This window comes from Phyllobates terribilis, unplaced genomic scaffold (genome assembly GCF_046119375.1).
Source record: "Phyllobates terribilis strain yellow unplaced genomic scaffold, ASM4611937v1 Scaffold_3__8_contigs__length_932513732, whole genome shotgun sequence".
Taxonomy (NCBI): Eukaryota; Metazoa; Chordata; class Amphibia; order Anura; family Dendrobatidae; genus Phyllobates; species Phyllobates terribilis.
Genome location: NW_027362763.1, coordinates 97,094,289 through 97,108,200, shown reverse-complemented (window position 1 = coordinate 97,108,200; position 13,912 = coordinate 97,094,289). Strand labels below are relative to the sequence as shown.

The window sequence follows — 13,912 nt, the reverse complement described above, 5'->3', positions numbered from 1 at the left end:
TATTGAGTAAAGGCACTAATGCTGGGTTGGGGGCACTAATATTGAGTAAAGGCACTAATGCTGGGTTGGGGGCACTAATATTGAGTAAAGGCACTAATGCTGGGTTGGGGGCACTAATATTGAGTAAAAGCACTAATGCTGGGTTGGGGGGCACTAATATTGAGTAACGGCACTAATGCTGGGTTCGGGGCACTAATATTGAGTAAAGGCACTAATGCTGGGTTGGGGGCACTAATATTGAGTAAAGGCACTAATGCTGGGTTGGAGGGCACTAATATTGAATAATGGCACTAATGCTGGGTTGGGGGCACTAATATTGAGTAAAGGCACTAATGCTGGGTTGGGGGCACTAATATTGAGTAATGCCACTAATGCTAGGATGGGGGGCACTAATATTGAGTAAAGGCACTAATGCTGGGTTGAGGGCACTACTATTGAGTAAAGGCACTAATGCTGGGTTGGGGGCACTAATATTGAGTAAAGGCACTAATGCTGGGTTGGGGGCACCAATATTGAGTAAAGGCACTAATGCTGGGTTGGGGGGCACTAATATTGAGTAACGGCACTAATGCTGGGTTCGGGGCACGAATATTGAGAAAAGGCACTACTGCTGGGTTGGGGGCATTAATATTGAGTAATGGCACTAATGCAGGGTCGGGGGCACCAATATTGAGTAAAGGCACTAATGCTGGGTCGGGGGCACCAATATTGAGTAATGGCACTAATGCTGGGTTGGGGTCACCCATATTGAGTAAAGGCACTAATTCTGGGTTGGGTTCACCAATACTGAGTAAAGGCACTAATTCTGGGTTGGGTTCACCAATATTGAGTAAAGGCACTAATGTTGGGTTGGGGGCACTAATATTGAGTATTGGCACTAATGATGGGTCGGGGGCACCAATATTGAGTAAAGGCACTAATGCTGGGTCGGGGGCACTAATATTGAGTAACGGCACTAATGCTGGGTGGAGGCACTAATATTGAGTAACGGCACTAATGCTGGGTCGGGGGCACTAATATTGAGTAATGGCACTAATGCTGGGTCGGGGACACTAATATTGAGTAACGGCACTAATGCTGGGTTGGGGGCACTAAGATTGAGTAACGGCACTAATGCTGGGTCGGGAGCACCAATATTGAGTAAAGGCCCTAATGTTGGGTTGGAGGCACTAATATTGAGTATTGGCACTAATGCTGGGTCGAGGGCACCAATATTGAGTAAAGGCACTAATGCTGGGTCATGGGCACTAATATTGAGTAATAGCACTAATGCTGGGTGGAGGCACTAATATTGAGTAACGGCACTAATGCTGGGTCGGGGGCACCAATATTGAGTGAAGGCACTAATGCTGGGTCAGGGGCACCAATATTGAGTAAAGGCTCTAATGCTGGGTCGGGGGCACTAATATTGAGTAATGGCACTAATGCTGGGTCGGGGGCACTAATATTGAGTAACGGCACTAATGCTGGGTCGGGGGCACCAATATTAAGTAAAGGCACTAATGCTGGGTGGGGGGCACTAATATTGAGTAATGGCACTAATGCTGGGTCGGGGACACTAATACTGAGTAACGGCACTAATGCTGGGTCGGGGGCACTAAGATTGAGTAACGACACTAATGCTGGGTCGGGGGCACCAATATTGAGTAAAGGCACTAATGTTGGGTTGGGGGCACTAATATTGAGTATTGGCACTAATGCTGGGTCGGGGGCACCAATATTGAGTAAAGGCACTAATGCTGGGTCGGGGGCACTAATATTGAGTAATGGCACTAATGCTGGGTGGAGGCACTAATATTGAGTAACGGCACTAATGCTGGGTCGGGGGCACTAATATTGAGTAAAGGCACTAATGCTGGGTCGGGGGCACCAATATTGAGTAAAGGCACTAATGCTGGGTCGGGGCACCAATATTGAGTAAAGGCACTAATGCTGGGTCGGGGGCACCAATATTGAGTAAAGGCACTAATGCTGGGTCGGGGGCACTAATATTGAGTAATGGCACTAATGCTGGGTCGGGGACACTAATATTGAGTAACGGCACTAATGCTGGGTCGGGGGCACCAATATTGAGTAAAGGCACTAATGCTGGGTCGGGGGCACCAATATTGAGTAAACACTCTAATGCTGGGTCGAGGGCACTAATATTGAGTAATGGCACTAATGCTGGGTCGGGGGCACTAATATTGAGTAACGGCATTAATGCTGGGTCGGGGACACCAATATTGAGTAAAGGCACTAATGCTGGGTCGGGGACACTAATATTGAGTAACGGCACTAACGCTGGGTCGGGGGCACCAATATTGAGTAAAGGCTCTAATGCTGGGTCGGGGACACTAATACTGAGTAACGGCACTAACGCTGGGTCGGGGGCACCAATATTGAGTAAAGGCTCTAATGCTAGGTCGGGGGCACTAAGATTGAGTAACGGCACTAATGCTGGGTCGGGGGCACCAATATTGAGTAAAGGCACTAATGTTGGGTTGGGGGCACTAATATTGAGTATTGGCACTAATGCTGGGTCGGGGGCACCAATATTGAGTAAAGGCACTAATGCTGGGTCGGGGGCACTAATATTGAGTAATGGCACTAATGCTGGGTGGAGGCACTAATATTGAGTAACGGCACTAATGCTGGGTCGGGGGCACTAATATTGAGTAAAGGCACTAATGCTGGGTCGGGGGCACCAATATTGAGTAAAGGCACTAATGCTGGGTCGGGGGCACCAATATTGAGTAAAGGCACTAATGCTGGGTCGGGGCACCAATATTGAGTAAAGGCACTAATGCTGGGTCGGGGGCACCAATATTGAGTAAAGGCACTAATGCTGGGTCGGGGCACCAATATTGAGTAAAGGCACTAATGCTGGGTCGGGGGCACCAATATTGAGTAAAGGCACTAATGCTGGGTCGGGGGCACTAATATTGAGTAACGGCACTAATGCTGGGTCGGGGGCACTAAGATTGAGTAACGGCACTAATGCTGGGTCGGGGGCACCAATATTGAGTAAAGGCCCTAATGTTCGGTTGGGGGCACTAATATTGAGTACTGGCACTAATGCTGGGTCGGGGGCACCAATATTGAATAAAGGCACTAATGCTGGGTCGGGGGCACTAATATTGAGTAATGGCACTAATGCTGGGTGCAGGCACTAATATTGAGTAACGGCACTAATGCTGGGTCGGGGGCACCAATATTGAGTAAAGGCACTAATGCTGGGTCGGGGGCACCAATATTGAGTAAACACTCTAATGCTGGGTCGAGGGCACTAATATTGAGTAATGGCACTAATGCTAGGTCGGGGACACTAATATTGAGTAACGGCACTAATGCTGGGTCGGGGACACTAATACTGAGTAACGGCACTAATGCTGGGTCGGGGGCACTAAGATTGAGTAACGGCACTAATGCTGGGTCGGGGGCACCAATATTGAGTAAAGGCACTAATGTTGGGTTGGGGGCACTAATATTGAGTATTGGCACTAATGCTGGGTCGGGGGCACCAATATTGAGTAAAGGCACTAATGCTGGGTCGGGGGCACTAATATTGAGTAATGGCACTAATGCTGGGTGGAGGCACTAATATTGAGTAACGGCACTAATGCTGGGTCGGGGGCACTAATATTGAGTAAAGGCACTAATGCTGGGTCGGGGGCACCAATATTGAGTAAAGGCACTAATGCTGGGTCGGGGGCACCAATATTGAGTAAAGGCACTAATGCTGGGTCGGGGCACCAATATTGAGTAAAGGCACTAATGCTGGGTCGGGGGCACCAATATTGAGTAAAGGCACTAATGCTGGGTCGGGGGCACTAATATTGAGTAACGGCACTAATGCTGGGTCGGGGGCACTAAGATTGAGTAACGGCACTAATGCTGGGTCGGGGGCACCAATATTGAGTAAAGGCCCTAATGTTCGGTTGGGGGCACTAATATTGAGTACTGGCACTAATGCTGGGTCGGGGGCACCAATATTGAATAAAGGCACTAATGCTGGGTCGGGGGCACTAATATTGAGTAATGGCACTAATGCTGGGTGCAGGCACTAATATTGAGTAACGGCACTAATGCTGGGTCGGGGGCACCAATATTGAGTAAAGGCACTAATGCTGGGTCGGGGGCACCAATATTGAGTAAACACTCTAATGCTGGGTCGAGGGCACTAATATTGAGTAATGGCACTAATGCTGGGTCGGGGGCACTAATATTGAGTAACGGCACTAATGCTGGGTTGGGGACACCAATATTGAGTAAAGGCACTAATGCTGGGTCGGGGACACTAATATTGAGTAACGGCACTAACGCTGGGTCGGGGGCACCAATATTGAGTAAAGGCTCTAATGCTGGGTCGGGGACACTAATACTGAGTAACGGCACTAACGCTGGGTCGGGGGCACCAATATTGAGTAAAGGCTCTAATGCTGGGTCGGGGACACTAATATTGAGTAACGGCACTAATGCTGGGTCGGGGGCACTAATATTGAGTAAAGGCACTAACGCTGGGTCGGGGGCACCAATATTGAGTAAAGGCTCTAATGCTGGGTCGGGGGCACCAATATTGAGTAAAGGCACTAATGCTGGGTCGGGGACACTAATATTGAGTAACGGCACTAATGCTGGGTCGGGGGCACTAAGATTGGGTAATGGCACTAATACTGGGTTGGAGGGCACTAATATTGAGTAAAGGCACTAATGCTGGGTTGGGGGCACTAATATTGAGTAAAGGCACTAATGCTGGGTCGGGGACACTAATATTGAGTAAAGGCACTAATACTGGGTTGGAGGGCACTAATATTGAGTAAAGGCACTAATGCTGGGTTGGAGGGCACCAATATTGAGTAAAGGCACTAATGCTGGGTCGGGGGCACTAATATTGAGTAATGGCACTAATGCTGGGTGGAGGCACTAATATTGAGTAACGGCACTAATGCTGGGTCGGGGGCACTAATATTGAGTAAAGGCACTAATGCTGGGTCGGGGGCACCAATATTGAGTAAAGGCACTAATGCTGGGTCGGGGCACCAATATTGAGTAAAGGCACTAATGCTGGGTCGGGGGCACCAATATTGAGTAAAGGCACTAATGCTGGGTCGGGGGCACTAATATTGAGTAATGTCACTAATGCTGGGTCGGGGACACTAATATTGAGTAACGGCACTAATGCTGGGTCGGGGGCACCAATATTGAGTAAAGGCACTAATGCTGGGTCGGGGGCACCAATATTGAGTAAACACTCTAATGCTGGGTCGAGGGCACTAATATTGAGTAATGGCACTAATGCTGGGTCGGGGGCACTAATATTGAGTAACGGCACTAATGCTGGGTCGGGGACACCAATATTGAGTAAAGGCACTAATGCTGGGTCGGGGACACTAATATTGAGTAACGGCACTAACGCTGGGTCGGGGGCACCAATATTGAGTAAAGGCTCTAATGCTGGGTCGGGGACACTAATACTGAGTAACGGCACTAACGCTGGGTCGGGGGCACCAATATTGAGTAAAGGCTCTAATGCTGGGTCGGGGACACTAATATTGAGTAACGGCACTAATGCTGGGTCGGGGACACTAATACTGAGTAACGGCACTAATGCTGGGTCGGGGGCACTAAGATTGAGTAACGGCACTAATGCGGGGTCGGGGGCACCAATATTGAGTAAAGGCACTAATGTTGGGTTGGGGGCACTAATATTGAGTATTGGCACTAATGCTGGGTCGGGGGCACCAATATTGAGTAATGGCACTAATGCTGGGTCGGGGGCACTAATATTGAGTAATGGCACTAATGCTGGGTGGAGGCACTAATATTGAGTAACGGCACTAATGCTGGGTCGGGGGCACTAATATTGAGTAAAGGCACTAATGCTGGGTCGGGGGCACCAATATTGAGTAAAGGCACTAATGCTGGGTCGGGGGCACCAATATTGAGTAAAGGCACTAATGCTGGGTCGGGGCACCAATATTGAGTAAAGGCACTAATGCTGGGTCGGGGGCACCAATATTGAGTAAAGGCACTAATGCTGGGTCGGGGCACCAATATTGAGTAAAGGCACTAATGCTGGGTCGGGGGCACCAATATTGAGTAAAGGCACTAATGCTGGGTCGGGGGCACTAATATTGAGTAACGGCACTAATGCTGGGTCGGGGGCACTAAGATTGAGTAACGGCACTAATGCTGGGTCGGGGGCACCAATATTGAGTAAAGGCCCTAATGTTCGGTTGGGGGCACTAATATTGAGTACTGGCACTAATGCTGGGTCGGGGGCACCAATATTGAATAAAGGCACTAATGCTGGGTCGGGGGCACTAATATTGAGTAATGGCACTAATGCTGGGTGCAGGCACTAATATTGAGTAACGGCACTAATGCTGGGTCGGGGGCACCAATATTGAGTAAAGGCACTGATGCTGGGTCGGGGGCACTAATATTGAGTAACGGCACTAACGCTGGGTCGGGGGCACCAATATTGAGTAAAGGCTCTAATGCTGGGTCGGGGACACTAATACTGAGTAACGGCACTAATGCTGGGTCGGGGACACCAATATTGAGTAAAGGCACTAATGCTGGGTCGCGGACACTAATATTGAGTAACGGCACTAACGCTGGGTCGGGGGCACCAATATTGAGTAAAGGCTCTAATGCTGGGTCGGGGACACTAATACTGAGTAACGGCACTAACGCTGGGTCGGGGGCACCAATATTGAGTAAAGGCTCTAATGCTGGGTCGGGGACACTAATATTGAGTAACGGCACTAATGCTGGGTCGGGGGCACTAATATTGAGTAAAGGCACTAATGCTGGGTCGGGGGCACCAATATTGAGTAAAGGCTCTAATGCTGGGTCGGGGGCACCAATATTGAGTAAAGGCACTAATGCTGGGTCGGGGACACTAATATTGAGTAACGGCACTAATGCTGGGTCGGGGGCACTAAGATTGGGTAATGGCACTAATACTGGGTTGGGGGCACTAATATTGAGTAAAGGCACTAATGCTGGGTTGGGGGCACTAATATTGAGTAAAGGCACTAATGCTGGGTCGGGGACACTAATATTGAGTAAAGGCACTAATACTGGGTTGGAGGGCACTAATATTGAGTAAAGGCACTAATGCTGGGTTGGGGGCACTAAGATTGGGTAATGGCACTAATGCTGGGTCGGGGGCACTAATATTGAGTAACGGCACTAATGCTGGGTCGGGGGCACTAATATTGAGTAACGGCACTAATGCTGGGTCGGGGACACTAATATTGAGTAACGGCACTAGTGCTGGGTCGGGGGCACTAAGATTGAGTAATGGCACTAATGCTGGGTCGGGGGCACCAATATTGAGTAACGGCACTAATGCTGGGTCGGGGGCACCAATATTGAGTAACGGCACTAATGCTGGGTCGGGGGCACCAATATTGAGTAACGGCACTAATGCTGGGTCGGGGGCACTAAGATTGAGTAATGGCACTAATGCTGGGTCGGGGGCACCAATATTGAGTAACGGCACTAATGCTGGGTCGGGGGCACCAATATTGAGTAACGGCACTAATGCTGGGTCGGGGGCACCAATATTGAGTAACGGCACTAATGCTGGGTCGGGGGCACCAATATTGACGTGCACAGATTAGACTGCCAGAGTCGCATCGAGCCCAGGACGATTGTTAGACAACTCACCAAGATGGTCAGCACCACGTTCTGGAAGTGATCCCGCAAGTCTCCCGCAGCGTGTGTGCAAAACAGGACGAAATTGCTCTGCTGAAGCTGACAGATTGGAGAGAAAGGTTTACATGTGAGTGTAGCTGAGCACCATACACCTCATCGGGCTACAAAGTCACTGCCACTGTCTGATAAATTAGTGCAATAACCATTGAAGTCAATGGCTGTGTGGGGGAACTGAATCTGACGTAACCCCCAAAGTTACAGGCGGAAGAGCGCAGGTGTTTTGGGCTAAAAAATAATATTCACAATTGGGTTTTATTAATAATTTTCCACCATTTGGCTTTTATAGCATCTTTGTTTTCCTGCAAATTCCCGGCTGCGGAATGAGTTAACTGAGAATCCATCAAAGAGCTCATTCTGATGTCAGTTTGTAACTTTTTATCTGTCTTTTGCTGAGCTTCTCTGAACTGTTTCATAACCACAGACCACATCAAAGTTGAGGTGATCTCTGATGTGATCATAAATCAGCTGAGAGGAAACGGATAAAAGAGTGATAAACTCCTTGTTAGGCCTCGTTTTCATCTCTGTGATTTTTTGGGTTTTAGATCAATTTTTACCAGTTTTAGGGCTGATGCAGATGTCCATGAATTTCAGACACAATACACAGACTGCCCGCGGCTCTCCTGACCCGAGCAAGAGAGCCTCGTATATTTCTTTGACATGTCTCAGTGTTTTGGTTCGGACCAAACATACACCTACATGTGAACAGCCCCATAGACGATAACAAGTGCTATCTGTGAAAAACGTGGATAGAACTCATACATGAAAAAAAAACAGAATGAGCTCACTGAGAGATTGCCAGTTAACTCTGCTTGCAAAAAGGGGAAAAAAAGCCTGCAAAAACCCAAACAAGGGAACAATTTTTAATAAACCCTAATTGCAACATTTATTTTTAGGTGAAAATACATGTATTTAAGTAAAAAAATAAATAAATGTAGAATAAGGGTCTAATGAAAACTTAAGGAATCAGAAGACCCCCCAAACAGCACAATACCTGGACAGCAGCAGAAATCAGCAGGAATGACGCTATAAGATAACAGTATGGACGGTGCCTCATGGATTTTTTGAAGCCGCTAAAAAATGGCAAGACCTTCCCTGAAGACATGGCGTACGGATCTGGAAAATATCTGAAATTATTAATAGGAAAAGATCCACAGTCCTGCACCAAATCAGTGGTCCTACAGCAAAGTCAGGCAAAGCTATACTTTACACACGGTTATAGAAACAGAGCTGCCTTCTTTAAGAAATAGCGCCACCCCCTGTTCAATGGTCGCATCTGGTATTGCAGCTCAGAGTAAATTGAACTGAACTGCAATACCGCACACAACCTGCCCACAGGTGTGGCGCTGTTTGCTAAGAGAGCGGCCAAGTTTTTCTAATGTAATCAATGAGTAAATGACATTTTAGATCACATCTCACCATTCCTCTCTTTGACTCCCAAAAACAGAATGGCAGTGCAGAGCAGGTATATGCAGCCGATCACGCCAGCAGCGATCATGTAGACGTTCCTCTAGGCATAAATGTTACACCGATCAGACCGTGCACTGGCGACCATTTATTAAAGGGGTATTCTAGTGTCAGCGAGTAAATGCTTTTCTTTGTACAGTGAAGGATTACAGAGACCGGGACGACCCGTCCTCGCTGTTTTTTGTGACAATATCTAGGATATTCCGCCCTCCGTGGATATTATTCATCCCTCCGATACTTACAGCGTGCAGCTTGTAATCTGCTGTTCCTGGCACTAAGATGGTGCTGTTCACCAGGGAGTATGTGGCATTCATGGAAATGTTCACGGTGCCATAATCCACCTGACAGTGATGAGACGTGTGGGCGCTCGCCACTATCTGCCCTTGTAGAGCCGCTCCGATCAGAGTCCCAAGCACCTCCATGGTCATTCCTGGAGAAGAACGAATGAGGGGGTTAGGAATCAATGGCTACATGGTGTTCCCAGCATATGGCCAATACTTTCCTGGGGCATACGCTCCGTATTAAGGCACAGACTGGTAGGCATTGTGTGTGGTGGCACTCTACATGGTGTCACCGGCAGGCACTGTATATAGTAGCACTGCCTGTCTGGAAGGCACTTAGGGCCACCATACTCAGTGCACACCAGCTATTGCCACCATACTGTCTGGCAGACACTGAGTATGGTGGCACTGTCTGGCAGGCACTGAGTATGGTGGCACTGTCTGGCAGGCACTGAGTATGGCGGCACTGTCTGGCAGATACTGAGTATGGTGGCATTGTCTGGCAGGCACTGAGTATGGCGGCACTGTCTGGCAGATACTGAGTATGGTGGCATTGTCTGGCAGGCACTGAGTATGGCGGCACTGTCTGGCAGGCACTGAGTATGGCGGCACTGTCTGGCAGGCACTGAGTATGGCGGCACTGTCTGGCAGGCACTGAGTATGGCGGCACTGTCTGGCAGGCACTGAGTATGGCGGCACTGTCTGGCAGGCACTGAGTATGGCGGCACTGTCTGGCAGGCACTGAGTATGGCGGCATTGTCTGGCAGACACTGAGTATGGTGGCATTGTCTGGCAGGCACTGAGTATGGCGGCACTGTCTGGCAGGCACTGAGTATGGCGGCACTGTCTGGCAGGCACTGAGTATGGTGGCACTGTCTGGCAGGCACTGAGTATGGCGGCACTGTCTGGCAGATACTGAGTATGGTGGCATTGTCTGGCAGGCACTGAGTATGGCGGCACTGTCTGGCAGGCACTGAGTATGGCGGCACTGTCTGGCAGGCACTGAGTATGGCGGCACTGTCTGGCAGGCACTGAGTATGGCGGCACTGTCTGGCAGGCACTGAGTATGGCGGCACTGTCTGGCAGGCACTGAGTATGGCGGCACTGTCTGGCAGGCACTGAGTATGGCGGCATTGTCTGGCAGACACTGAGTATGGTGGCATTGTCTGGCAGGCACTGAGTATGGCGGCACTGTCTGGCAGGCACTGAGTATGGCGGCACTGTCTGGCAGGCACTGAGTATGGCGACACTGTCTGGCAGACACGGAGTATGGCAGCACTGTCTGGCAGACACGGAGTATGGCGACACTGTCTGGCAGACACGGAGTATGGCGACACTGTCTGGCAGACACGGAGTATGGCGGCACTGTCTGGCAGACACGGAGTATGGTGGCACTGTCTGGCAGACACGGAGTATGGTGGTACTGTCTGGCAGGCACTGAGTATGGTGGTACTGTCTGGCAGGCACTGAGTATGGTGGTACTGTCTGGCAGGCACGGAGTATGGTGGTACTGTCTGGCAGACACGGAGTATGGTGGTACTGTCTGGCAGACACGGAGTATGGCGGCAATGTCTGGCAGGCACGGAGTATGGTGGTACTGTCTGGCAGACACGGAGTATGGCGGCATTGTCTGGCAGGCACTGAGTATGGTGGTACTGTCTGGCAGGCACGGAGTATGGTGGTACTGTCTGGCAGACACTGAGTATGGCGGCACTGTCTGGCAGGCACTGAGTATGGTGGCATTGTCTGGCAGGCACTGAGTATGGCGGCACTGTCTGGCAGGCACTGAGTATGGCGGCACTGTCTGGCAGACACGGAGTATGGCGACACTGTCTGGCAGACACGGAGTATGGCGACACTGTCTGGCAGACACGGAGTATGGTGGCACTGTCTGGCAGACACGGAGTATGGTGGCACTGTCTGGCAGACACGGAGTATGGTGGTACTGTCTGGCAGGCACGGAGTATGGCGGCACTGTCTGGTAGACACAGAGTATGGTGGTGACGCGCCCAGGGGATGGGGAGGACTCGGCGCCCGGGCCTCGTTGATAGTTTCAGGGGATGTCGCGGTAGTCGGCTCCCGGGCCCGTACTCTGGGCCTCTCTTTTAAAAGGGTGGATAATTATAGATATAAGTTCGTGACACCACCTGTGGTGTCTGGTGAGAATCACCAGCGCTGCGGCAGCCCACTGAGGCCGGTGTTAGGGCAGCTTGCGTGGTATAGCTCCCCACAGGTGGGGCTAGGCCTCAGGGCAGCGGGGATGTAAGGATGCAGGACAGATATGACCCAGCCGGGTCGGAACAAGAACAGGGACAGAGACGATAGTCACTTCAGTACCTTTTACTGATGGAAGTTCAGGCACACTCCGGAGCACTGTAGGGTGAAGGGTGCATTTCAGGATCCTCCCCAGTGAGCGGGTATAGGACCTCCCGTTTCTTGCCTTAGTGTAGTAAGTTTCTGACCTGCCTGAAGCTAGGCCTAACTTGGTTTCTGCTCTGCACCGGCTGACTTTGTGGTAGGGCCTTCTCTTGGAGTACGCGCTCCCAGCTTGCGGGGCCTCCGTGACTCCTGGCTCTGTTACGTATCAGCTCTTGGGTGATCCTGGGACTTGAAGTCTTCCAGGGGTCGCCGGTTGTCTCTACAGGGGGGTATACGACCCTGTAGACGCGGACCCGGTGTCCGGTATATGTTTTCTGCGGAGAGCTTGTACAGCTCCTCTGCCCCCAATGCTACTCACTCCTCTAGCCTTCGGCCTACTCGGGGCCCTCACTAGGCTATACACACTAGCGGCAGCTTGCCGCGCTTCACCGCTCTTATGGCGTCAGCACACCTTAAGCTCACTATGCTGAGCTACAACTGAGACTGGACTGGGCTCCACTGCAGGCTGACCTCTCTCAGGCTTAACTACTGCAGGAACTCTCTCAACAGACTTGACTCTCCGTTGACTCCAGACTGCCTAGCTCCACCTTCCCTATTTATATCCCTAACGGGCTCCCTCTGGTGGTCTGAGGTGGAAGGTGGAGGTGTGTGTATGCTGTGGGGGCATCTTGTGGAGGAATCCGTTCATCCACCCTTCCAGGATCTGTGGTACCAAGCGCAGCTGGGCGCCACAGTGGCACTGTCTGGTAGACACTGAGTATGGTGGCACTGTCTGATAGACACTAAGTATGACGACAGTGTCGTAGCTGTTTGATTTCTGGGACTATTTGTGCCGTTTAGGCAGACAGCATGGGGGGTTAAACTCTCAACATGGTTCTCATTAACAACTTTATCAGAGCCTTGGGTGGGCCTCTCTCTATAGAAATCCCCAGCTCCGTCTCCACTGCCAGCTATAAGGTTTATCCTGACCCTTGTGCACACTCTGCATTGCCCGTTTCTGAACTCTACTTGTGTTTTTAGACTATTCTGCCTGATTATTCTGTCCTCAACCTCCTGACATTGACTCACCTTTCTAACCGTTTTCTGCCAGCCCGCTGCATCGGCCAGCAGCCATTCCATGGACCCAACCCAGGGGCCCCTGAGTAAGGTCAAGTTTCTGTATAGGGGTTAAAGTGTGAAGGCCAGGTCATCCTCTGGGATCTGCTAGACGAAATGGCTATCGCAAAGCTAAAATAGTAAAATCAGCCTTAAAATAAATATATATGACACTTACGGTACGCGGTTGCTGAATCCCTTTCTGACTGGTCCGTGCTAAGAAACATGGTCAGAGTGGTGTATGGGACGTGATAAATCTGACAGAAATAAAAAAAATCAAGCGTTAAGATGCCAAGAGACAGATGTGCGATTCCTATAGCAGAAAAATTGCCTTATTTATTATGGGGTGATGATTATTCATTCACTCCTACATGCTGGCTGTCCAGTCACCACTAGAGGGCGCTAACAGCTGTGTACTGTTTTATTATGAAGTTCAATGTATAGATAATATGCAGTTAGCTCCCTCTACTGGCAGATGAAAGCACTGAATAAATGCACAGTAAACATCTACGATTATTTTCTTATGATAGTGCTACTAAACAGAGCTACAGTCCCTAAAATATTACCTGGATTGTAATTTATAAAGAATCTTTTTTATATAAAAGCGTCCCCGTATAATAACCTGATCACCATCACTGGTACCAGCAATTAGCTATAATCTGTGCGGGATCCAAGCAGCAAGAGTTCTATTATCCTGCATTGTTGCCTTAGAAGTGGGTTTCTAAACCAAACAAGTCCTTTAAGAATTTAGATCTGCAAGACATTTGTTATTTTATAGTGTATAGACATACAGTACACTGTATGGAGAAAAGTATTGGGACACGTGTCGTAATCATTGAATTCAGGTTTATCATTCAGTCCTTTTGCCTGTAGTGTATAACATCCGGTCCCTCGCCCCCGGTGTATAACATCCGGCCCCTCTCCCCCAGTGTATAACATCCGGTCCCTCGCCCCTGCTGTATAACATCCAGCCCCTCTCCCCC

At 49.8% G+C, this 13,912-nt stretch overlaps 1 protein-coding gene across 1 annotated transcript in view; it reads right to left on the bottom strand.

Annotated features, from left to right (window-relative positions):
* MFSD2B (MFSD2 lysolipid transporter B, sphingolipid) overlaps positions 1-13,912 on the bottom strand; it is a 76,860-nt gene that overhangs the window by 26,404 nt on the left and 36,544 nt on the right. The window contains exons 5-9 of the mRNA XM_073674060.1: positions 13,108-13,186; positions 9,417-9,604; positions 9,127-9,217; positions 8,702-8,823; positions 7,663-7,749 (exon numbers count right to left, since the gene is read on the bottom strand). Coding sequence (XP_073530161.1) covers positions 7,663-7,749; positions 8,702-8,823; positions 9,127-9,217; positions 9,417-9,604; positions 13,108-13,186 — 567 coding nt within the window. The remainder of the gene's footprint in view (positions 1-7,662; positions 7,750-8,701; positions 8,824-9,126; positions 9,218-9,416; positions 9,605-13,107; positions 13,187-13,912) is intronic.